Source organism: Acinonyx jubatus, chromosome B1 (assembly GCF_027475565.1).
Source record: "Acinonyx jubatus isolate Ajub_Pintada_27869175 chromosome B1, VMU_Ajub_asm_v1.0, whole genome shotgun sequence".
Taxonomy (NCBI): Eukaryota; Metazoa; Chordata; class Mammalia; order Carnivora; family Felidae; genus Acinonyx; species Acinonyx jubatus.
In genome coordinates, this window is record NC_069382.1 from 157,707,873 (window position 1) to 157,733,852 (window position 25,980).

General features: G+C 36.4%; 1 protein-coding gene across 6 annotated transcripts in view; it reads left to right on the plus strand.

Annotated features, from left to right (window-relative positions):
* The window catches only part of CLOCK (clock circadian regulator), a 128,170-nt gene that overhangs the window by 75,919 nt on the left and 26,271 nt on the right, over window positions 1-25,980 (plus strand). For all 6 annotated transcript variants that reach the window (XM_027057016.2, XM_015068547.3, XM_053217347.1 and 3 more), the window contains 10 exons: window positions 4,987-5,107; window positions 9,474-9,587; window positions 9,726-9,841; window positions 12,315-12,397; window positions 12,602-12,708; window positions 14,705-14,852; window positions 15,417-15,492; window positions 21,711-21,852; window positions 24,017-24,117; window positions 24,816-24,905. In XM_027057016.2, coding sequence (XP_026912817.1) covers window positions 4,987-5,107; window positions 9,474-9,587; window positions 9,726-9,841; window positions 12,315-12,397; window positions 12,602-12,708; window positions 14,705-14,852; window positions 15,417-15,492; window positions 21,711-21,852; window positions 24,017-24,117; window positions 24,816-24,905 — 1,098 coding nt within the window. The remainder of the gene's footprint in view (window positions 1-4,986; window positions 5,108-9,473; window positions 9,588-9,725; window positions 9,842-12,314; window positions 12,398-12,601; window positions 12,709-14,704; window positions 14,853-15,416; window positions 15,493-21,710; window positions 21,853-24,016; window positions 24,118-24,815; window positions 24,906-25,980) is intronic.

Consider the following 25,980-nt stretch of genomic DNA (forward strand, 5'->3'; position numbering starts at 1 on the left):
TGGCTTTACTACATTTTTAAAGGGCTCTCTTTTCCACGTAAGCTCAAATAGTAGGCGATTAGCCCAACATCTAAAAATTGTTTGAGAGTAAACAGTAAAATATAGCATCATGTAAGTAAACTAGTATGGACAGAGAAAAGAACAGGCTGATTTACTCAATTTTCTGGGCAGTTCTCTTTTATGAAATACTTACATGGTAAAAAAAAGCCAGAGAAGGAAACTTTTTATAGGATTAATATACAATGAAGGTGAGATTAAATAATTTAAGTTGTAATTATATGATTTTAAACCATGTACAATAGTATTGGTTTTTCTTTCAGTTATGGATTTATAAGACTATATAATCTTTAACTTAATCATAGAGTATCATTTGCAGTAAGGTCACACTTTTTAAGAGCCTGCTTTTTGGGCACTTTCCATAAACTCCATTCTGAATTAGATGCTCTTCTTCTTTGTTCTCATGTTACCTACACGTACCGCCATCATGACACAGTAAACTGTAATTTTTTTTTAATTTGGATAATTATGGTAGGCGTAAGCTTTTTAAGTGCAAGGACTTAATCTCCTTATCTATATGGGCTAGCTAATTATTCTGAGAGGCAGTCAGTCAGTCATTATTTATTGAATATATAAAAGTGAGTAGATTATGTGATGTGGCTGTTAAAAATTCCTTCGTAATGGCACACTGCTGTTGGATCTTTACCAAGAGGATGTTTAATTGCATTTTGAAATAGCATATCTACAGCAGATCTAGTTGGGATTTAAGTGTTTGTAAGTGTTTGATCATTAACATTTCCCCCCTCAGTGAAAACCTTCTTAACCTTCCCATTCCTTCTTCGATTTTTTTTTTAACTTTTAATTTTAGGACTGTCTTATTAGATTTACAGAAAAATCAGGAAGATAGTACAGAGACTTCCCTTATACCCTATACCCAGTTTCCTCTGTTATTAACATCTCCTGGGTCTTTCTCATTGTGTCAGCTAAAGCTTATAGACTGGCTGGTGAACTTTTGGGTGGAGGAGATTGCTAGTAACTAATCCAGTAGACCTATTTCATTCCATTTGGAGTTAATAGTATCCTTTATTAAAATGGTTTTTTTTACTGTTCTCCAGTTACTGTGGATACTTAGCCTCACATCACTGACATTGCTGAATTGTATGTTGTTTACTGGTTTGAAAACACAAACACAAGTGTCTTTTAAAAAAAAAAATTAAGTTTGTTTATTTTGAGAGAGAAAGGGTGTGAAAGTGAGTGTGTACAGGTGGGGGAGGGGCAGAGAGAGGGGGAGAGAATCCCAAGTAGGCTCTGTGCTGACCACATGGAGCCCGACATGAGGGTTGAGCTCATGAACTGTGAGATCATGGCCTGAACTGAAATCAGGAGACAGACACTTAAACCGACTGAGCCACCCAGGCACCCCAAACACAAGTGTCTTCTGAGAAAACAAAATAAATAATACTTGTTTAGGATTGAACATAATAAGAAAAAACAACATGTGCTTTTCTATTTTGGGTTGTCATGAAAAATTAATTGTAACAAGTTGTTTAAAACAATTTCTTCGTGTTTTAACATACAAGCCTTTTCTGTCTAAAAAGTTGTCTGGAAGGAAAGAAACCAGCAAATCCCAAGTTAGGCGATAGTGTTTATAATTTAGTTCTGTTGAGAAATTAAAATTTGCCACCTTAATCATTGGTCAATATAACTTAAAAATTTTCAAGTTTAATTTTAACTCTGACTATAAAGTTAAAACACTGATACCAGAGGTCCTATAAAAAATAGTTTTCTTTGTCACTTCATACTTAAGAATTTAGGCACATTTTAACCTATTTGTTGCTAAAAATCAGGAGTAGGAACTTTATTGATGGTTTTTTTTTTTTTTTCCTCTTGGTCTGATGTTCTTTGACAAAATGATACGGTCATAATAAACTCAGTGTCAAAAGGGATTTTAGATCTCCTTAGCCCGGCCTCACTTTATGTTATCAGCAAACATGTACCTGGAGAAACTGGACTTACTTGTGCAATAATTTAGTGGAAGTGCCAACACAAAATGTTGGTCTCTTTACTGGGAACTTAAAATTGATAAAACTTTACAAGTTCAGATTGATTCCTTCACACTTGCTTAAAGGTGCTCCTAGAGAGAATATATTAAACTTGTAATTACTTAGTGCAGGGAGGATGATTAGCCGTGTTACAGAATCCAAGACTAAAAGTGCTGCTGTTAAGATACTTTTCCTTTTCTACTCTCCTTAACTTGTTAGTTTGGAAATACAAACACAAGTGTGGTTTAAGAAAATCAGGGGCTCCTGGCTGGCTGATTTGGTTCAACACCTCGATATTAGCTCAGGTCTTGATTTCAGGGTTGTGAGTTCAAACCCCATGTTGGGCTCTGTGCTGGATGTGAAGCCTACTTAAAAAAAAAAAAAAGTACAGAATTTGCCTGATATGAATATAGTATGCAGAAATACAATCTAGAATTTTTTTGAATACTTATATAATGATTATGAAAGCTTATTTGATAGAGCCAGAATTTTTGTTCCCTGTGCCTATACATAAGGAACACTGTTGTAGTATCCAACATATATTTGGCATTTTTTTCAGAGGAGGTTTTAGTCCCTTTTAAGCTACTGTTCTCCACATCAGTTATTTAACTGTTGGTTGTCTACCTGAAAGAAAATGTAATTGGAAATAGTGAATAGTTTCCACTAAATGGTCACTAAATGACCTATGTAGAAAAAAACAGAAGGGCCTATATGATCCAGTAATTCTGCTATTGGGTATTTACCCAAAGAAAACACAAGCACTAATCCAGGAAGATATATGTACCCTGTGTTTATTGCAGCCTCATCTATAATAGCCAAGATATGGAAGCAGCCCAAGTGTTCATCAGTAGATGAATGGGTAAAGATGTGGTTTATATGTGCAGTGGAATACTACTCAGCCATAAAAAAAGAATGAATGGAATCTTGCCATTTGCAAGGAACATGGATGAACCTAGAGAGTATTGTGCCAAGTGAAATTAAGTCAGACAGAGAAAGACAAATATTAAAATATTTCACTTCTATGTGGAATTTAAAAAATAAACCAAATGAACAAAAAGGCAAACAGACTCAAATACAGAGAACAAACCTAGTGATTGTCAGGGGAGATGCGTGGGGGAAATAGATAAAAGAGGAGGAGGGTTAAGTGGCACAAACTTAAAGTTTTAGGAAGGAAGGAAGGAAGGAAGGAAGGAAGGCAGGAAGGCAGGCAGGCTGTTGATTTATATGACAATCAGCAGGATTTATATTTCTTCTTTATAAAAATGATTGAGAGAGATAAAAGGATCCAGATGGCTGTCATTTTATTTTCTTTCCTTTGAATTGTGTTTGGGACCTGAGTGGATGGTTTGCCAACATCAAGTATGATCAGCCTCACTTAGAGATTTTAAATGTGTGTGGCTAATGGAAAGTTTGACACATTAATTAATTAAGCAATTTGCTGCCTGTTGACCCTGACACTTCAGATTATCAGGTATTAGGAGAAGCAGAATAGTGGGGAAGCATTGATGTGTTCATACCATTCTATACTAGTCATTCATATTTTTTTCTTCTTTTTTTTTATGTTTATTTTTGAGAGAGACAGAGCATGAGCAGGGGAGGAATAGAGAGAGAGGGAGACACAGAATCTGAAGCAGGCTCCAGGCTCTGAGCTGTCAGCACAGAGCCCTACGCGGGGCTTGAACTCATGAACCGTGAGATCATGACCTAAGCCGAAGTCGACACTTAACCAACTGAGCCACCCAGGTGCCCTTGTTGTCAGTGGTTCTTAAGGATAGGAACTATCTGAATCATTTTTGATTCCGCAGCCATGGCACATCATAGGCAACCTGATGTTTGTCACATTACTGTCAGTTAGAAATCATAGTTAAAGCCAGATTTTTAGCAAGGATTCTAATGCTTAACATACTACTTGCCTTTTTTGTTGTTATCTAAAAGCAAGGCTTTTGAGGGTGCCTGGGTGACTTAGTCAGTTAAACATCCAACTCTTGGTTTGGGCTCAGGTGATGATCTCAGTTTGTGAGTTTGAGCCCCTCATCGGGCTCTGCACTGACAGCATGGAGCCTGCTTGGGATTCTGGTCCTTCTCTACTTGCTCCTCTCCTGCTTGTGCTCACCCTCTCTCTGTCTCTGTCTCTCTAAAAAAAAAAAAAAAAATAAGCACTTAAAAAAATAAAAACAAGACTTTTTGACAATGAGATATAGGATAGATGGCTGGAAAAATGTAATAGAAAAGAAAGGACACACTGAACAATTGAAATAATACCAAAATCAAATCTCCACTTAGCCAGTGGCTGTGCTTTGGTCCTTGGTTGCAGTGTATGCCACCATAATTTACCAGAGGTTTGGATATATGATAAGGCTGTACCTCATAGCCAAGCTCTATCATGTAGCCAAAGCTTTTGCTAGTAAACTTTCTTAGTCCTGTTATATTTTAATCGTTCAAATTTGATGAAATTTACCATTGCAAATAATTTGTCAGACTTCCAAAGTCATATTGACCATAGATCTGATGACACTAATCAGAGACATGGAGGTCATCTTAACCTTCTTCCACGTTCTCTTGTTTTTTGAGTGGTGCTCTATATTTTGACATTTGTCAGTTTTTATGGACAATTGAAAGAAAGCCATATGCTCATGTTGTGTTTTAAGAATGATGATCTGCTTTTTTTTTTTTTTTAATGTTTTATTTTGGAGAGAGAGCACAAATGTGGAGGAGAGGAGCAGAGGGGGAAAGAGAAAGAGAGAGAGAATCCCAAGCGGCTGTACACTCAGCACAGAGCCTGATGCAGAGCTTGATCCCATGACCTTGGAATCATGACCTGAGCCAAAACCAAAAGTTGGACACTCAACTCACTAAGCCACCCAGGCGCACCAAGAACAATGATATACTTTTAAAATAAACGTATCTTGAATCACTAAATTTATTATTTTTTTAATTTCTTTTTCAGTCTGATCTTGTGGATCAAAGTATATTTAATTTTATCCCAGAAGGGGAACATTCAGAGGTTTATAAAATACTCTCTACTCATCTGCTGGAAAGTGATTCATTAACCCCTGAATATTTAAAATGTAAGTAGTAGCTATTAAGCAAAAAGTTAAATGTATTTGGTTGCATTTTCCTTTTCTTTTGTAAGCTTGTCATAAACACAGACATTATCTAACCAAATGAACACATAGCATCATTCCATATGCCCTATTAGATCCTTTTTAAATATTACTATATATATATAATGGAATTATGACCATGTTAGGAGTCTTAACTCTATTTCAGAATATATTGAAATTCCATCTTTTTTGTTATAATAGTTTTGCCATAAAAATGTGTTTTTCACAAAAATCGAACTTGGCAATATATTTTTTTTTAAAAATCTTTTGGTATTTAATGAGAGAAAACTGAAACATTCTCATTTTCACCATCATTCACCAATTGACCACTGAAACTGGGGGAAAAATAAGTTATGTATTTCAAAAAATTATTAAGTAAAGGAAATTGCTTTATTAAGTAAACAGAATGAAATGATCACTTGCTGGATATATTTAATGTGCCTGGCACTTAAGCTGTATCATAAAAGTGCCAAGAATAGTGGAAAAAGTCGTTGCCTTTAAGAAGTACAAAATAAAAATACTATGGTATAATCAGACATTTCTCTTAGATCCATTTAACAAACTAAAATGACCAGAGTATCTCATTTTCTTCAATAAATTACCTCTTGTGTAATCTGAAATTGTTGTAATACTGTATAGATAATTAATCACTTTTTTCATGATTTAAAAATTTTGATTTTTCTTGGGGTGCCTGGGTGGCTCGGTTGGTTAAGCATCCAAGTTCAGCTCGGGTCATGATCTCATGCATGGTTCATGTGTGGGTTCGAGCCCCACATCAGGCTCTGTGCTGACAGCGCAGAGAGAGCCTAGAGCCTGCTTCAGATTCTTTGTGTCCCTCTTTCTCTTCCCCTCCCCCATTTGCACTCTGTCTCTCAAAAATAAACATTTTTAGAAATTTTTTCTTTAACTTTTCTGGTAATACTGATTAATCATTTTAAAGGTTCTTCGTATTTTGTGCTTTTTTTCTTTAAGTTTATTTTGAGAGAGAGAGTGAGCATGCACGTGAATGAGAGAGGGGCGGGGCGGGGGTGGTGGGAGAAGAGAATTCTAAGCAGGCTGCAAGTTGTCAGCACAGAGCCCAACATGGGGCTTGAACTCATGAACCATGGGATCATGACCTGAGCTGAAATCGAGTCAGATGCTTAACCGACTGAGCCACCCAGGAGCCTATAAGGGTTCTTTGTATTTTGAATCCTAAAATTCTGTAGCATACTAACTGTCCACGAGTAGAGATACACACATGTACATATATGTGTAAGTATGTATGAGCGGCTATTGTTAAGAAGGGATAGCCTGTTAGAAGGAGTTGTGAAGAATTAGAGACGAAGAGAAGAATCCATTTGCTTTATTAAATAAACAGAATGAAATGACCACTTGTTGGATATATTCAATGTGCCTGGCACTTAAGCTGTATCATAAAACTGCCAAGAATAGTGGAAAAAGTCGTTGCCTTTAAGAAGTACAAAATAATGGGGTGCCTGGGTGGCTCAGTCGGTTAAGCGTCCGACTTCGGCTCAGGTCACGATCTCGCAGTCCGTGAGTTCGAGCCCCGCGTCGGGCTCTGTGCTGCCGGCTCAGAGCCTGGGGCCTGTTTCAGATTCTGTGTCTCCCTCTCTCTCTGCCCCTCCCCCGTTCATGCTCTGTCTCTCTCTGTCTCAAAAATAAATAAATGTTAAAAACAAAAAATAAATAAAATTAAAAAAAAAAGAAGTACAAAATAAAAAAAATACAAAATTATGGTATAATCAGACATTTCTCTTAGATTTATTTGACAAACTAATATGACCAGAGTATCTCATTTTCTTCAATAAATTACCTCTTATGTAATCTGAAATTGTTGTAACTTGTGTAATCTGAAACTGTATAGATAATCACTTTTTTCATGATTTAAAAATTTTCTTTTTTTTTATTTAAGCAATTATTCATAATTGCTTAAAAATCAAGCTCTTACAACATTGACCAATAGACTATCTTAGAGGAGAGAGACCTGGGCTGGATATAGAGGCCAGTTATGTGTCTATAAATAGTGCTTGACATCGTGGATTGAATGACATTGCTTGAGGTAAATATACAGAGCAAGGAGAGAAGAAAGCTGGAACCCTGGGACATAGCAGTAGGTGGACAGGAGAAAGGGTCCACTTTAGAGACCTTCATAAGCGCGAAATTGGCTGGAGAACCGAATGCAATTCTCTGGCAGAAAAACAGTCATTAGGCTTCTGCTTCCAAGATCAGAGGTGAGGTTGGCAACAATACTTTTTGATAGAGAAGAGCCTTAAATGACTTCCTGACCCCCTAAATAGCTGATATACAAAAAAAATTATTTCCCCAGAAAAATAGGGTTTCATGCCAAAGGAGTAATAGGATATAAAACAGAGGAAATTGCTTAGAAAATTTAGGATTCTGCAAGTAGGTCATTTGGGCCATAATGATGAAGGTGGGGTGGCACAAGTGGTGTGATTTTGTCCAGAGAAGCAAATAGGGCTTAATATTTCATCCTAAGGAGTTTGACTTTTTACACAGTGAGGAGTCAAAGGGGATTTGAAAAAAAGTGGTCTGAAAAAAATATATCTCAGGTGGAAAATTTTGAAAGGACCAGATTGGAGGTTAGGATAACAAAAGAAGTAAGGATGAAAAGGAAAGACTATGCATGAGCATTGAGTAGATAAACTCAGTAGGCACAGATGTTGGGTATTAGGTACAGGTGACCAAGTGGCTAGGGATCATCCGTGGGGAGGTTTTAGGAAGAAAGTAGTTAGATTTTGAATCTGATGACTTTGATTAAAAGCCATTCATGGTAATAACAAGAGTATGAGTTTGATGCTGTGAGTGAAAGGAGGTGTTACTGGTCCTTGAGTGCTGAAATAATAATGACAAAAATAATATATATGAGTAGTAGGCAAGATTGAATTTGAGCAGCAAGAGTTTGGAAGCATAAAGAATATGTTTTTGCTAGATGAAGGGTAATATTGCTACTAAATTAGTGGTACTAGATGCTCAGTTGGAAAAAACGACTAATGGGCGCTTCATTGGTGAAATAAATAGTGGGTCCTGGTGACAGATTAGTTTGGGGCTTGTGATAGGTAGAGAAGAGACCAAATTGATAGGGTTTCTAATTGGGGTGATAACAGATATAGGACAAAAGGGAAGAACAGCTGGCTTAGAAGAAAGACGAATTAACTTTCAGATATTTTGTGTTATTTGGTGGGATAATCAAGTAGAAATGTCCTAAAGTAAATAGTAATTTGAGATTTGGTCTTACATAAAATGTGAGAATTAAGGAGAGAGATTTAGGAGTAATTAAATTTACCAGTGCCAGTAAGTTTATAAGGGATAGAAGATAAAGAGAAGGAGAACTTTTGTCAATGTCCATAGTTTGAAGATAGATTGACAGAAGGGATAGAAATCGTCAATAAGGTAAGAAGGGTAAGATTTGTGTGATGGGGATGAAGGCATGTGAGTTTTAAAAGAGGTAGAAACAATGAGGAAAGATCATTGAAGTTAACCATACAAATGTTGGTGATCTTCCGAAGAGCAATTTCTGTAGAGGTGTGAAGAGTAAAGCCACATTTCATGAAGTTAAGGAAGATGAATATATGGAAACTAGAGCATGTAATAAAAAGGAAGGTCTGTGATAAAAAAAAAAAAAAAAAAGGCATGAAAAACCTTTTGTTTAAGATAGAAAGACTTAAACAGATTTCAAAGTAGAAAGTTAGGACCCAGTGAAGAGAATATATGGATGCTAAAGGAATGAATGACTGTGGTGTAGCTCTGGTCCTAGAGAAGGTAGAGAAGACTGTTCAAGGTAGAGATAAAAACCTTAGCTTTATTAAAAAAAAAATTTTTTTTAACATTGTATTTATTTTTGAGAGACAGAGAGAGACTGAACAGGAGCGAGGGAGGGGCAGAGAGACACAGAGATAGAATCTGAAGCAGGCTTCAGGCTCTGAGCTGTCAGCACAGAGTCCAACGTGGGGCTTAAACCAACGAACCGTGAAATTGTGACCTGAGCTGCGGTCAGAGGCTTAACTGACTGAGCCACCCAGGCGCCCTTAGGAGCATTAGCTTTATGATGGGAAGCAAAAACCTTTCTTTGATATTAGAGTGAAGAATGAGAAAGAAGGAAGTGGGGAAACATATAGTTGCTTGTATCTGAAGGTCTCTTTATTAAGGACAAGGTGAGATTATCTTCTAAAGATAATTCTGCTTTTATGGACTAAATGTCATTAAGGGCCTCTGTTGAAGAAAATAATGATTATAAACTTACACAACTTTTACTATATATCATTCTTTAAGATAAATCAAAAATATATCAAATTTTTTGTCATTTCAGCAAAAAATCAGTTAGAATTCTGTTGTCATATGCTTCGAGGAACAATAGACCCAAAAGAGCCATCTACCTATGAATATGTGAAATTTATAGGAAATTTCAAATCTTTAAACAGTGGTGAGTTAAAATGCTTTTCTTATAAGTATATTTAACTTGGTATTTCTTTTAAGCTCTTAAAGACATAGATGTTTGAACATCAATAAAAATTAGATTTTACTGGAGTAACTGATGATGTATATTTCCTTATTGTTGTAGTATCGACTTCACACAATGGTTTTGAAGGAACTATACAACGCACACACAGGCCTTCTTATGATGATAGAGTTTGTTTTGTAGCCACTGTCAGATTAGCTACACCTCAGTTCATCAAGGTATGTTTCTTATATTATTCTCCAAAGAGGATTTCACTTCATATTATGAGAATTATCTTTATGTAATTGTTTTGTTCTTTCCAAAGTTACTGAACGACTTCTTTCAAACGCTGAAGTAGTAATGATGATGAGTCATTAAATATACATGGTCTTAATAATTTTGAAGCAAATGAGTTATCAAGGCACTCATTAAATTATAACTGATTTTAAAATACGTATCCTTTGAAGTTAACCAATGGTTATATATCACCACTGTCCTACTTTTGTGCAAAATTTTAGGGTACTTTTTGTTTACTTCATGATCTGCATTAAAGGAGAAAGGCCAAAAATCTAGCTAATTTTTAAAGATTGCTTTTGAAATTTCTTAAAATATACAAGTGCCTTTTACTGCATATAATTTGCTTTTTTAATTTTAAAATTCAGTTAAATAATTTATTTTATTTCCTGGGCCCAAGAAGTAGATGATTAGTAGAGAAGTGGGAAAATGAAAGAGTTCAACCATTAGAAAGTGGCTTGAAATAAGCCAGACTAAGATTTTAAATTTAGGAAGATATCATATTCTAGGACAGAATACTGAAATAGCATTTAAAGGATCTTAATCCAGTCTTGCTCTGCTTGTTTTGTTCTTAGGAAATAATAGCAGTGGCTAACAATTGTTGAGTGTTCATACATGCTGCATATTTTACATGTATTGTCTCATTTAATTCTTAAAACAACTTTAAAGATAGATGTTAGTATAGTCCTCATTTTATATATAAGGAAGCTGAGGCTTAGGGAAGTTCAGTTACTTGCTCAGAGTTATAGCTATCACGTGGTAGAACTGGGATTGATTCTAATTCCCATTCTCTCAAAGCCCAAGCTTGTAATTCACTATATTGTGATAACAGAAGGTCATTCAGGGGCACAGAGGAGTTTGGAGTGCATTGCTGAGTATGAGTAGGGTGGAGGGGGTAGGGATGGTGGGAGATAAGGTTAGAAAAGTAAGCAGTCTAAAAATGAAATTTATTTCTTCATTGTTTCTCCATGCTAAAGAATTTAAACTTTATCGAAACAGAATGAGAAGTTATGAAGGTTTTTAAGCACAGAAGTCATAATCATACTTGAGTATTAGAGAGTATTTGTGGCCAGAATAGAGGATGAGTTAAAGAATAGGGAGACTGGTCTGGAGAGAAGCTATGGTGATAATGTGAGCCAGTGATGGCAAGTCTAGGGTCTAAGACCCTGAAGATGGATGAGATCAAACAGATTTTTTTTTTTTTTAAACTTAGAAGGTGAAATTGAAAGGATTTAGTATCAACCACTTAGGTGAAAAAAGGTGAAAATGAGAGTATGTTGTGACTATCAGATTTCTAGACTGATGGCACAGCACAGGTATGCCTCCAGTGTTGAGATGCAAAATTGTGGGAGATGAGGATTCAGGCAGTTCATTTTAGGACATAATGAGTTTGTGATGCATGGGGACATCCAGACAGTTAGAAAATACAGAGCTATAATTCAAGACAGAGATCTGAATTTAGAATGAGGGTTTATAGGCATGTGAGTAAATAGAGAAACATACTGAGTGAGAAATACTCCCCTAGAAGTCTGCATATGTTTATTGCCACATTCTTTAGTACCAGAAAATTAAAATGTGATTAAAACATTTCAGGGAGAGGCGGCTGGGTGGCTCAGGTGGTTAAGTGTCCATCTCTTGATTTCGGTTCAGGTCATGATCTCACAGTTCATGGGATCAAGCTCTGCATCAGACTCTATGCTGACAGCACAGAGTCTGCTTGGGACTCTGTCTCTCCCTCTCTGCCCCTTCCCTACTTGCTCGCTCTCAATAAATAAACTCAAAAAAATTGTTTAGGGAAAAATTATCTAATAATGACTTTTTTTCCTTCAAATTTTTATTTAAATTCTTGTTAGTTAACCATGCAGTGCAGTATTGATTTCAGGAGTAGAATTCAGTGATTCATCACTTATAAACAGCTCCCAGTGCTCATCACACGTGCTCTCCTTAATGCCCATCACCCATTTAGCCCATCCCTCCCACCCACCCACCTCCCCTCCAGCAACCCTGTTTGTTCTCTGTATTTAAGAGTCTCTTATGTTTTTTTCCCTCTTTTTTTCCCCCTCCCCTGTGTTCATCTGTTTTGTTTCTTAAATTCCACCTATGAGTGAAATCATATGGTATTTGTCTTTCTGTGACTTATTTGCTTAGCATAATAACACTTTAGCTCCATCCATGTCATTACAAATGGCAAGATATCCTTCCTTTTGATGGCTAGATAATATTCCATGGTGTGTGTGTGTGTATGTGTATGTGTATACACCACCTCTTCTTTAGCCATTCGTCAGTGGACGTTTGGGCTCTTTCCATAGTTTGGCTATTGTTGATAATTCTAATAATGACTTTTATGGCTAACAATATTTAAAATTCTTCTAAGGACACAACAGTATTTCTAAATTCTAATTATTAATTTACTTGTAGGAAATGTGCACTGTTGAAGAACCTAATGAAGAGTTTACATCCAGACATAGTTTAGAATGGAAGTTCCTATTTCTAGATCACAGGTAATTTCATTTTTAAATCCCATAAAAAGCTAATTGTCATATAATTCTTGAAATTAATTGGTTTCAAGGATACACTTAATCAGATGTTCAAATCCATTATCCATTTTTCAAAAAGTAAAGATTTCCCCCCAAACTGATTTCTAGTTGAGGTATTTCTTATTCTGGAAAAAGTTATAATTATCGATTGTTTTATATGTGATTTAGGGCACCACCTATAATAGGATATTTGCCATTTGAAGTTCTGGGAACATCAGGCTATGATTACTATCATGTGGATGACCTAGAAAACTTGGCAAAATGCCATGAGCACTGTAAGTAGATTTTAATATTTCTGGTGATAATAACTGCTTTTAGTCTAATAAATAACTAATGTATTAATAGAAGATGGTAAAATGCAGACTTGTAAACATTTTTGTATTTTTGAAAAATATTGGAAGATTTCACTTTATAACCCAATCCAATAGGAATCCTAGATCAAATTTAAATTAAACTTGTTGCTTCCTGTTTTACATATTTCAATCTATAATAGTAAGTACAGGTTTATAATATGGCATCTAATAAGCCTTGTTTTTGAAGTGTTTAAATTCTACATCTAGAGTAAAATTGGGATGGTATGTCAAAATATTAGAACACTGTTTCATATATTTTTATTTCAGGCATATAAGTCTGCCTAGGAATTAGGTACACATTTAAAGAAACTTTTAGAAAGCCCATAGTGAGTGCTTAATGTTTCCTGCCATTATGCTTATTAGCAGCAGGGACATTAACATCTTGTTGTACCCGGCTGGCACTATTCTAAACAGTTTATGTACATTATCTCCATTATTCATCAACACAGTTCTAGAAAGTAGATATTGTTATTGTCTCCATGAGTAAATTGAGACACAGGAAGGCTAAATAATTTACAATCCCACAATTCACTGGTGGCAGAGAAAGGTTTAGAGTCTAGACCTACTACCTCTTTACCACATGCTATTCTTTGTTTCAGAAGTTTGTTTTAATGGTAAGTTTTATTTGCTTCTCTGATTCTCCTCCCCAAATCCTACCTCTTGGAGTGTCCTCTATAGCTTAATTAGATATTCAATATTCTTTCATGATGTCTTAGGCTGGTCTAGTAGGCCTCTATATGAAAATAAGGCATGTTATATAACAAAATCAACTAAATGGGAGATTTCAGAATAAAGTAATTTCAGCACAAAAAACCCATTATGCACTCCAAGTGATAGGGGCAGTAGGCTCTATGATGTATTGAAAAGATCTGACACTTCTACTGACTAGCTGGGTAATTTTGGACAAACAATTTAAAATTTGTAGACTTCAGGGGCGTCTGGGTGGCTCAGTCAGTCAAGTGTCTGACTTCGGCTCAGGTCATGATCTCGCGGTTTGTGGGTTTGAACCCTGCATCGGGCTCTGTGCTGACAGCTTGGAGCCTGGAGCCTGCTTCAGACTCTGTGTCTCCCTCTCTCTCTCTGACCCTCCCCTGCTTGTGCTCTGTCACTCTCGGTCAAAAATAAGTAAATCTAAAAAAAAATTTTTTTTTTAATTTGTAGACCTCAGTTTCCTCATGGAGAGAGAGAGATTGATTCCTGATTGGCATTTCCTGAAGTTTGTTTCACTGAATGCTGATCCCTTAAAAATAGATTTTATGGTCAAGGAAGACTGGGAAGCACTTCATAATCAATCCCTACTACCTCCCCACCCCCAGAATCATGACATAAATTAGCATACTAGAAGTTTTGAAAAGAAAGACTAAATAAAACTATTTAACAACATTCCCCAAATTAACCACAAAATTCTTTTTTTGCTTAATATCTGTTAAAAAGCTTCAGAACTTACAACCTACAAAGAATGTTTTGGGAAATACTGTTGTCAGTTACTTGAAACAATTAAGTTTTTCTGATTTTGGTTAAAGTTTTGAATTAAGTGCTTCAAAGATGCTGTACCTGCCAGGGTACCTGTACCTGTGCGAAAAAACTCAGATGTGATCACTTATTGCTCTTCAGTCTCTGTTGGAGGGAGGAAGTCAATATGTGAACACTTTATTTTTAAATATTTGGAAATTTACTGTGTGTGAAAAGTATCTGAGATCAGTAGTAACTGACTCTAAGTGGGGCACTGTGGAAGATATGTTAATTGCTTGGGACATTAAGCTATCCCTGTAGAATAACATTTTCTTACAACTGATATTTATGTTACTGAAAAGCCATTGAATTGTGAATGTAGATTTAAATGTAAATGCTAGGTTTGGCTAAAAACCAGGTTCATAACTAATGATAATGAGTCAATATATTTTTCTTTTCTTCTTAGTAATGCAGTACGGGAAAGGCAAATCATGTTATTATAGATTCCTCACCAAGGGACAACAGTGGATTTGGCTTCAGACTCATTATTATATCACTTATCATCAGTGGAATTCTAGGCCAGAATTTATTGTTTGTACTCACACCGTAGTAAGGTAATAATTCTTTTATAGAACTTATGAATTATAGAAACACTGATAGTGATGTTGGCAATGAAACTTTCAGGCATGACTTGTTAAGAGCTACAGTGATCTTTTTCCTAATTTTTGATACGTCTTTTCGTTAAAATTTTATTAAATTTACTTACAAGCATTAATTTTATTAAATTTACTTACTGGCATTATGTAGAAATAGAATACAGGTATATATACATATGTAATTCTTAACATAAGTGTTACAATTTAAAGCAGAAATTTTAACTATCTTTTTTATACCAAAGTCAATCATGTAAAAGGAACACCGGAGTAGATCAGCATATTTTTCCTTTTTTTAATTCTTCTCAAGTACTGTGTAGTTAGAGATCATTTACAGTAGCATATAAAACTTCTGAGATAACTAGATTAAGATAGAAAACTATAGATGTGTTCTAGGATAGTGTAGTGCATAGCAAATAGGCTGGAATCCATGGTGAATAAGTAAGACCCGTAACAGTCAGTGCACTTCTGCAGTATTGTAAATGAGTGATTAAGAACTAAAATTCTATTTTTTTCCATTTGTAGTTATGCAGAAGTTAGGGCTGAAAGACGACGAGAACTTGGCATTGAAGAGTCTCTTCCTGAGACAGCTGCTGACAAAGTATGTATCTTACAGTTTAAAAAAAATTATTTCTTCCTAATGAAAGGCAAGACTCAATAATTTATAGGAAAATTATTTTTCAAATATTTCATTTCCTCACTTGTGACAGAATTATAATTATATTTTACTTTTTATTTTAATTCTAACATTTTAAAACCTTATATACTTCTAAAAAACATTTGAAGGGCCTCCTATTTAGTGAGAGACATGTATGATTTCACATTTAAATTACCATTTACTAATTGCCTGCAATGTGCAAGGCTCTGGCCAGGTTCTTTATATGAATTTCCAAGTGTCACTTATTCCTCAGACATCCTTATCTCTTAGGTGATATTCCCTTCTTGAAAATGTTGAAACTTGAGGTTTTAGGGGGTTTTGGGGGAAGCCTCCCCTAAAGACATATGACTGGAAGTTATAGTCAGAATTTGAATTCTGGTTTTTCTTTTCTTTATGTCAGATATAAGTATAGTATACTAGTTACCTATTGCTATGTAATAAAAGTTAATGATGTAAAATAATACACATTTATTATCTCATAGTTTCTGTGGGTCAGAGATCTAGGCATGGTTTAGATGGGCCCTCTGCTTATAATTGGTCATTTGGCTGCAATCAAGGTGTCAGCCCAGGGTTTTCTCACAACGCTATAATCAACCTGTCAGTTAGGGCCACAGTCATCTCAAGGTTCAGCTGGGGCAGAATCTGTTTTCAGGCTCACTCAGTGGTTGTTGGAAGGATGTGGTTCCTCATGGGCGGTTGGACTGAGTGCCTTGGTTTGCTGGCTAATGGCCCGAGACCACCTTTAGTTCGTTTCTAGGTAGCCATTTTATCAAAGGAAGCATGTAAGAGATCCAGGGAGAGGGAACGACAGCAAGATGAGAGTCTTCTGTAACCTAATCACAGAAGTAATATCCCATCATTTTTGTCTATTCTATTAATTAGAAGTAAATCACTAGGTTCAGCCTGTACTAAAGGGAAGGGATTATACAAGGTGGTGAATACCAGGAGACAGGAATCAATGTGAGCTATGTCAGAAGTTCCCTACAACAGTTGTTTTTGACCTGTAGAAAATAGTGGAATGAAAAGAATCAAGAATAAAAAGTGAGTTAAATAAGCAGCATGCCAGGGTTGATATGGGGAGTATTATTCAGTTTTCAACAAACCTTATTAAGTACTTTCCATGTGCCAGAAAGTACTAGATAGGGGTCTAGATGCTCAGAATACAGCAGTGAATAACCCGGACAAGTTTTCTGCAATCATGGATCCCATGTGAAAGAGTTTTTTCAAAGAGGCTTTGTATGCTTAGAAGAGAAAGATCCAGTATATTTTATAAAACACATTTTCTGAGAAAAGTGCTTAAATCTAGGGTACCTTGAATTTATAGAAACTAAAAGTAATACAGAGATTGTTCCTCCTTGCTTCTTTTTCTCTCATGCCAGTGTCCAATCCTAGTAAATTCAACTAGCCCTACTTCCAAGTATACTTCACATATGTGTACTTTCCTACTGTATTTACTCTTAACCACCACAGTCCTCCTGGAGTTAGGGAAGAGGTCCACTTGACATAGATTTTTGAGAAACTTTAATGTGTAGATAGGTTTTAAGGTCATGAATCCAAATATGATCACCAGGTGAATGAATGGCGAGAGACACACACACACACACACACACACACACACACACCCACCCACCCACCCACCCAAGGGCTAAGCACTGGGGCATTCCATCATTAAGATATGAAAGAAACAAGGAAGAATCAGTCACAGAGGAGACTGAAGGGAAATATCCAGTCAGGTATGAATAAAACTGAGTTTTCATAGAAACCAAGAAAAAGTGTGCCCATGAGGAGTGAACAGTCAGCTTTGTCAGATTCACCTTAAATAGGTTAAATTAGGTGAGCACTGAGAAGTGTGCACTGAGTTTAACAACAAGTATTCATTGATCAATAAGAAAAGATTGGGTGGAATAGCAATATGAGTGAAAGCCTGATTAGAGTGGGCTTAAAAGAGAAATTCCTGGGACAGGGTAATTAGAGACAGTGAGTAGGGAAGGTTTTCCTACAAAAAGGAGAGGAGTGGAAGAGTATTAGGAAGAAATAGGCTTAAAAGAAGTTTTTGATGTTTAAGGTGGGAGAAATAATAGCATGTTCGTATACTGATAAGAATGGTCTGATGGAGAGAGAATTACTGCTAGAGATAGAGAAAAAAATGCTAGAGCAAAGTTCTCGAGCAGGGGAGAGAAGATGGGATCCAGGCCACAAGTAGACAGATTGGGCTTAGTGGAAAGATCATTTAATGATAGAGAGGTTTAGTAGACTGTGATCTTTAGGTCAAATCTCATTCTCTGCCTGGTTTGATAACACTCACAAGCTAAAAATATGGTTTCCACATGTTTCTCAGTGATTGAAAAAAAAATCAAAAGAATGGTGTTTGTGACACATGAAAATTATATCATCAAATTCCACAGCTACACTCAATTGTGTATATATTGCCTATGTTTGCTTTTTTTTAATTAAAATTTTTTAATGTTTATTTATTTTTGAGAGAGAATGTGAGTGGGGGAGAGGCAGAGAGAGAGGGAGATACAGGATGCGAAGCAGGCTTCAGGTTCCCAGCTGTCAGCGCAGAGCCGACACAGGGCCCAAACCATGAGATCATAACTTGAGCCGAAGTCAGATGCTTAACCGACTGAGTCACCCAGGCGCCCCTAATTTTTTTTTAATGTTAGTTTATTTTTGAGAGAGACAGTGCGCGAGCAAGCATGAGGGGGGAGGGGCAGAGAGAGAGGGAGATACAGAATCTGAAGCAGGCTCCAGGCTCTACACTGTCATTACAGAGCCCAACACGGGGCTTGAACTCAGCAACCATGACATCATGACCTGAGCTGAAGTCGGACGCTTAACCGACTGAGCCACCCAGGAGCCCCTGCCTATGGTTGCTTTTGTGCTGCAACAGCAAGTTGAGTAGTTGCAGCAGAAACTACGTGGCCCCCCAAAGCCTATAATATTGACTCTCTGGCCCTCACAGAGAGCATTTGCTGACCCCTAATCTGTAGTGACAAAGAAAGGCAGAGTATATGAGGACAGATGCTGTTAGTTAGGTTGATATGATAATAGGAGCTTATAGCAATGTCCAACAGTGAAACAGGAAGCAGAATAACCAGCTAAGAGTGAGGTTAGGAGAAGAGTTGTTTGAAGTTTGAAAAGAGCCGAGCAAGTGTTAAGTTGCTTTCTAGGAGGGGCGCCTGGGTAGCTCAGCTGGTTAAACATCCAACTTTGGCTTCATGATCTCAAGGTTCATGAGTTCGAGCCCCACATCAGGCTATGTGCTGACAGCGCAGAGCCTGGAGCCTGCTTTGGATTCTGTCTCCCTTTCTCTATCTATTCCTCCTCTACTTGTGCGTGTTGTCTTTCTCTCTCACCCTCTCAAAAATAAATAAACATTAAAAAAAAATTTTTAATTGTTTTCTAGGAGAGTAGGAGAGTGAACAGATGTGGAATAGATTAAAAATTGGATTTAAACAGCATTGGGATTTTTCCAGGGGAGTGTGGTGGAGGGAGATAGGAGCAAGAGAGTTGATGATAACCTGTAAGGGTGTGGTTATGATGATTAACCATGAATTTATAAACTTGGTAAAGAGGGGAGAGAAGATACAAAATGAGAGAGTGTGAAAATGTGGTAGAATCAATGTATTTTATGTTCCACTAAAGGATTATTGGAGCTGGCATACTAAAGAGAATAAGAAATAGTGGTCTAACAGGAGGATCTTTGAAACTGAGGTTATGGAAAGTTTATTCCTTTTTTTAAAACTACTTATTTATGAGGTGCCTGGGTGGCTCAGTCGGATAAGCATCCAACTTCGGCTCAGGTCATGATCTCACGGTTTGTGAGTTCAAGCCCCGCATTGGGCTCTATGTTGACAGCTCAGAGCCTGGGGCCTGCTTTGGATTTGCGCGCGCGCGCGCGCTCTCTCTCTCTCTCTCTCTCTCTCTCTCTCTCTCAAGAATAAATAAACATTAAAAAATTTTTTTTTAATATTTATTTTGAGAGATAATGCATGCAAGGGGTGGGGGAGGGGAGAGGGATAGAGAGAGGGAGAGGGAGGGAGGGAGAGAATCCCAAGCAGGCTCCATACTGCAAGCCCGCAGGGGCTTGATCCCACGAACTGTGAAATCATGACCTGAGTGGAAATCAAGAGTCAGATGCTTAACCGACTGAGCCACCCAGGAGCCCTATAAGGTTAATCTTATTGGTAATGATAAGGTCTAAGATATGACCATAAGAATGAGTGACTGAGGACAGGTGGAAATCAAGATCTCTGTGGGAGAAGACATCAAGGAAGAGCGAAAACATGATGATGAACATGTGAATTGATACTGATGTTGATAACCGTGGATTTAAGAATAAGTTGATGGTAGACTTAGCCAGGAGCAGAAATTTTAATACAGGTACTTAGTGAGGAGTGACCATAAGGGTCAGTAGATAACTGTTCCAATGAGAGATAGTCATATAATGATAATATGAGATTCTGGCTGTGAGTTTTGGAAAAGGAGGAAAGGGGAAAATTGTGGAAAGAGGAGGAGGAGGACTTCTCTACCCCTCCAGAGCAGCGATCTGAAGGTTGTGAAAGAGAAAATAGCCACCACTTAAAAGTCCTGCAAGGAAGTGGTGTTTTCTATAGACAGCTAGCTTTTAGTTAGAGCAAGCCAAGCAAATGGATGTTCAAAGATGAGGTTGAGAATACAGGAGATTTTGATAATGGTGGGTAATATTCCATTGTATGTATACGACACATTTTGTTTATCCATTCATCTAACAATGGACACTTGGGTTGCATCCATCTTTTGGCTATTGTGAATCATGCTGCTATGAACATGGGTGTACAAATACCTGTTTGAGTTACTCTGTTCAATTTTTTTGAGTATATACCTAGAAATGGAAATACTGGATCATGTAGTAATTACTTAATTTTCTGAGGAACCGTCATACTGTTTCCTGTAGTAGCTTCACTATTTTAAATTTTCACCAGCAGTGTACAAAGGTTCCAATTTATCCTCGTCAGCACTGGTGATTTTCTGTTTTGTTTTTGTTTTAAATAATAGTCCTCATGGGTGTGAAGTGGTATCTCATGGCTTTAATTTGCATTTCCCTAATGGTTAGTGACATTGAGCAACTTTTCTTTTTATTTAAAAAAAAATTTTTTTTTTTTAACATTTATTTATTTTTGAGACAGAGCATGAACAGGGGAAGGTCAGAGAAAGAGGGAGACACAGAATCTGAAACAGGCTCCAGGCTCTGAGCTGTCAGCACAGAGCCTGACGCGGGGCTCGAACCCACGGACCGTGAGATCATGACCTGAGCTGAAGTCAGACGCTTAACCGACTGAGCCACCCAGGCGCCCCGCAACTTTTCTTTTTAATTAATTTATTTTGAAAGAGGGAGAGAGAGTGCATGCACAAGTGGGGGAGGGACAGAGAGAGAGGGAGAGTGAAGGCTGGGCAGAGCCCGACATGGGGCTCAATCTTAGGAACTGAGATCGTGACCTGAGCTGAAATCAAGAGTCAGATGCTTAGCCGAATGAGCCATCAAGTGCCCTGGGCATTTTTTCAGTGTGTTCACTGGCCATTTGTATATCTTCTTTGGAGAAATATATATGTAAGACCTATGTTTTTTAATTGGATTGTTTGGGGGGAGGTTTGCTATTCAGTTGTAGGATTCTTTTATATTTTCTGGGTGTTAATTCCTTATCAGATACAGGTTTGTGAATGTTTTCTCCCCTCCCATGGGCTGCCTTTCCACTGTGTTTGTAGTGTCCTTTGATGCACTTTTGTTGCTTGTGCTTTTAGTGTCACATCCAAGAAGTCGTTACCCAGTCCACTGTCATAAAGGCTTTTCTCCTTTTTTTCTAAAAGTTTTATAGTTTTAGCTCTTATGTTTAGGTCTTTGATCCATGACAGTTAATTTTTGTGTATGGTAGAAATTAACAAAGAGTTTAATCATTCTGTTGCATCTGTTTCTATAAATAAAGAATGAAGTAAAAAAATTTCTGACTGTAGAACAGCAATTTTTATTTCTTTACCTAATATTGCAGAGGTAAATATTACACAGGTACCTTTGCCTTGTTGTGGGTGAAAACTGATTTGGAGAAGGAAAAGTAGCCAGTTATATTGCTAACTTTGGATAACTGAACTACAAGAAAACATTTATTTTACTGTCTCCTTAGAGCCAAGATTCTGGGTCTGATAATCGTATAAACACAGTCAGTCTCAAAGAAGCCTTGGAAAGGTTTGATCACAGCCCAACTCCTTCTGCTTCCTCCCGGAGTTCAAGAAAATCATCTCACACAGCAGTCTCAGACCCTTCCTGTGAGTACGCTAGCTTGAAAGCAGACTTTCTTTCAAGAGAGTGCTTCTAAATTGTTATTGGTGTCAGCATTTTTCATCAAATGCTACTTTAGTATTATTTTTACATGAAAAAGTTTACTGTAGTATTGTTTGTTAAAAAGCTAGAAACACTCTTTTTAAGTTTATTTTTTTAATTCAAGTATAATTAACATGTTATATTAGCTTCAGGTGTTCAATATAATGTTTTAACAATTCTATACATTATTTAGTGCTCATCATAGTAAGTATACTCTGAATCCCCTTTGCCAATTTAAGAAACAAAAGAAATGAATAAAGAAAAAGGCAAACAAAAAACCAGACTCTTAAATATAGAGAACAGACTGGTTGGTTTCCAGAGGGAAGGCAGGAAGGAAGATGGATAAAATGCTACTTAAAAATGATTAGTTTTACATTTCTGAACTCTGTTAACTTTTCCAGTGAGCAGTGAGCAAGAGGCACACTGCTCACATTTAACAAAGAATTATTTATAAAGTAGCCTGTAAAATATTTAGGTAGTAGTGTTGGTATTGTTATGTTGCTTTTAATCATCCCTCAAAAAATAAAGCAAAACTGTTTATTCCTTTTTTACTGGTAGAACCTGTCACTGTTCTTTAAGTTTGCTTTTTGAGACTTTTTTTTAGTTCTTGTTTTAAATGAAGACTTGCATAGTTATCATTGAATTAGTAACCTTTTTCTTTTTGTTTAAACAGTTAAGCCCTTTCATTTCCCAGGGTATTAAAACTATATATTATAAGGAAAAGGAGGTTGTTGGAACCACTTAACACCATGGGTAGAACATTAAAGAGGTTAAACATAGAATTTCTGAAACCTTAGGAAAAAAAATTTCTCCTTTGTAGCTGTTTTTCTCATTTTATAAAAGAGAAATTATACTTTTATGTTATGCTTTTAATGGAGGGAGGTACAAAATGCAAATCAGTGTAAATCAGTACATACTCATTAACATAGTGATGAATGTAAATTAGGAATGCATTGCTAAATCTCAAAAACTACAGTTTCTTGCAACCTAAAGTAAACCTTTAGTTTACTGCAGTGAGAATACTTAAAATGAGATCTACCTTCTTAAATGTTTAACCATACGATACACTATTGTTGACTATAAGTACAATGTAGTGCAGACCTCTAGAGCTTATTCATTGTAGTAAATGGAGATGTTATTGATTAGTAACTCCATATTTGCTTCAATGCCCCCAGCCCTTGGCAAGCACCGTTCTAGTCTTTGATTCAATGAATTTGCCTATTTTAGATACCTCATATGATGGAGTCATGCAGTACTTGTTTTTACATCATTGGCTTATTTCACTTAGCATAACATCCTCAAGATTCACCCATGTTGTATATCTTGAAATTTTCCATTCTTTTTTAAGGTTGAATAGTATTCCATTGTATGTATATTACCACATGCTGTTTTTTCCATTCACCTGTCAGACATTTAGATTGTTTCCACATCTTGGCTATTGTGAATGGTGCTGCAGTGAGCATAGGAGTGCAAATATCTCTTTGAGATTCTGATTTCAATTCTTTTGGATAAATACCCAGAGGTGGAATTGCTGGATCACATTTAGTAGTTCTATTTTTAATTTTTGGAGAAACCTCCATTACTGTTTCCCACAGTGGCTGCAGCATTTCACATCCCCACCAATTTTAAGTGTACAAGGGTTCTAATTTCTCCACATTCTGGGCAGCACTTTTTTCTTCTTTTTTTGATAATAGCCATCTTACCAGGTATGAAGTGGTATCTCATTGTGGTTTTGATTTGCATTTTCCTGACGAGTGATGTTGACCATTTTTTCATATGCTGGTTGGCCATTTGTAGATCTTCCTTGGAGAAATGTCTATATTCAAGTCCTTAAGCCATTTTGTATTATTAGGTTTTTTACTATTGAGTTATAGGAGTAGTAACCATTTTTAAATTCAAAGTTTTCCTGTCTCAAATATTTATTTTATCCTTAAGAAAAAAGTAATTCAAATGAGCCATCTTATTGTCATAGACTTCACTTTAATTAAATAATTTAGAAAAATAACTTAAAGATCATTTTTATTCACTGAAATCCATTTTGAGATTAATCTTTGGAAATTTTATTTTATAAAGTACTAACACTGTTTTGTTTTTGTTGACTGACATCAGCAACACCAACAAAGATCCCAACAGATACTAGCACTCCTCCCAGACCGCATTTACCAGCTCATGAAAAGATGGCACCAAGGAGGTCATCATTTAGTAGTCAGGTAACTCTTCAGTATTCTTCTGAATACAGAGTTATTAAAAGGGAAAAAAATCATCCAAATCTTTAAAATTCATTAATTTGTTATCCCTTTCTATAAAGACCAACACAGCTGTTGATAAATAACACTTGAGATCTTTCCTTTTTGTGAAGTAGTTCTCAAACATATGCTTTTGATTATTTTACAGGTAAAACATTAGATATTTATTTTAATAAAAGTTAATTGGGGCACCTGGGTGGTTCAGTTATTTGAGTGTCCAACTCTTGATTTTGGCTCAGCTCGTGATCTCACGGTTGGTGAGATCGAGCCCCTCTGCGCTGTCAACACAGATCCTGCTTGGGATTCTCTCTCTTTCTCTTCTTCCCACCAAAGTTAAATAAAAAATAAGAAAAATTAATAATTTAGAGCCATTTTATATTTAATTTCTAATACCAGTCACTTTTAGTTCTGTCTTTTAACTTTTACTGAGAGCCCATGCAAGGTAATGTGGCAGATGCTTTACAAGATACAAGGATAAATAAGGAATAGATAGACATGTCCAGTGTAGAGGGGGAAACATGCATGCCTGCACTCAGCTAAAAATGCATGAGGCAAAGTGTAATTCTCTTATAAAGATACCATTTCTGGTGAAATGGTATTTCTGGTGAAACTACTTATGGATGGGTATAATTGTCACTCATTATTTTTTATTTTGCTCCTAGTCCATAAATTCCCAGTCTGTTGGTCAGTCATTAACACAACCAGTGATGTCTCAAGCTGCAAATTTAACAATTCCACAAGGCATGTCCCAGGTATTTTTTGTTTGTTTGTTTGTTTGTTTGAAACAGTTGAGTATTTTAAAATGATAAATGGTTTTTAAGGTAATAGAGATTTTTAAAAATACATACTTTTAGTGCAGTGAATCTCATGTATGGCCATTTATAATGTCTGGGGGATATTTTTGATTGTCAGTAATTATTGGGTACCACTGACCCTTCTTAGGCAAGGACCAGGGATGCTATTTGTCTTGAAAGATGCATGACAGGGGCGCCTGGGTGGCTCAGTCGGTTAAACGTCCGACTTCGGCTCAGGTCATGATCTCGTGGTCTGTGGGTTCAGGCCCCGTGTCGGGCTCTGTGCTGACTGCTCAGAGCCTGGAGCCTGTTTCGGATTCTGTGTCTCCCTCTCTCTCTGACCCTCCCCCGTTCATGCTCTGTCTCTCTCTGTCTCAAAAATAAATAAACATTAAAAAAAAAAAAGATGCATGACAGTTTTGTACAACAAAGAATTATCCTGCCTAATATGCTATAATACTCCACTGAGAGACACTACAGATAGAAATAGAAGGATATTAAAGATGAAATATAGTTGTTCATTTTGTTCTTCCTATGGATAGTGGAAGAATTAAGTAATTTTATTCATATATTCATTCATACACAGGGCATTTATTGAGTTCTTGAGATATTGCAGGTGCTCGCAATATTAATATATGTACTGTAAGATTTTATTACATCTAGAAGGAATGACAGATAACTACAGTGCAATATTGTATAGTCTGTGCCCAAGGTATATAGGCTGATACATGAGCACATTAGATGGACCCCTAATGCAGCCTGAGGAAGTGAATGAAAACTTTCTGGAAGAATTGTTGCTTGGGCTCAGTCCTGAAGGAGACCTACATACAGAAATTAGCAAGGAGACAAAAGAATAGGTATTATAAAATTGACACTAAATTACTTTTGATTAGAAATTCCTAACTTGTAATTTATGACTCTCCATTCAGTGCTTCAAACACATTAAAAATACTAGATAGTGGTAAAAATAATCCAAACTGTTTTGTTTGGTGTTAAATATACCTTGACTTAACAGTATTTCAAATAATGATAG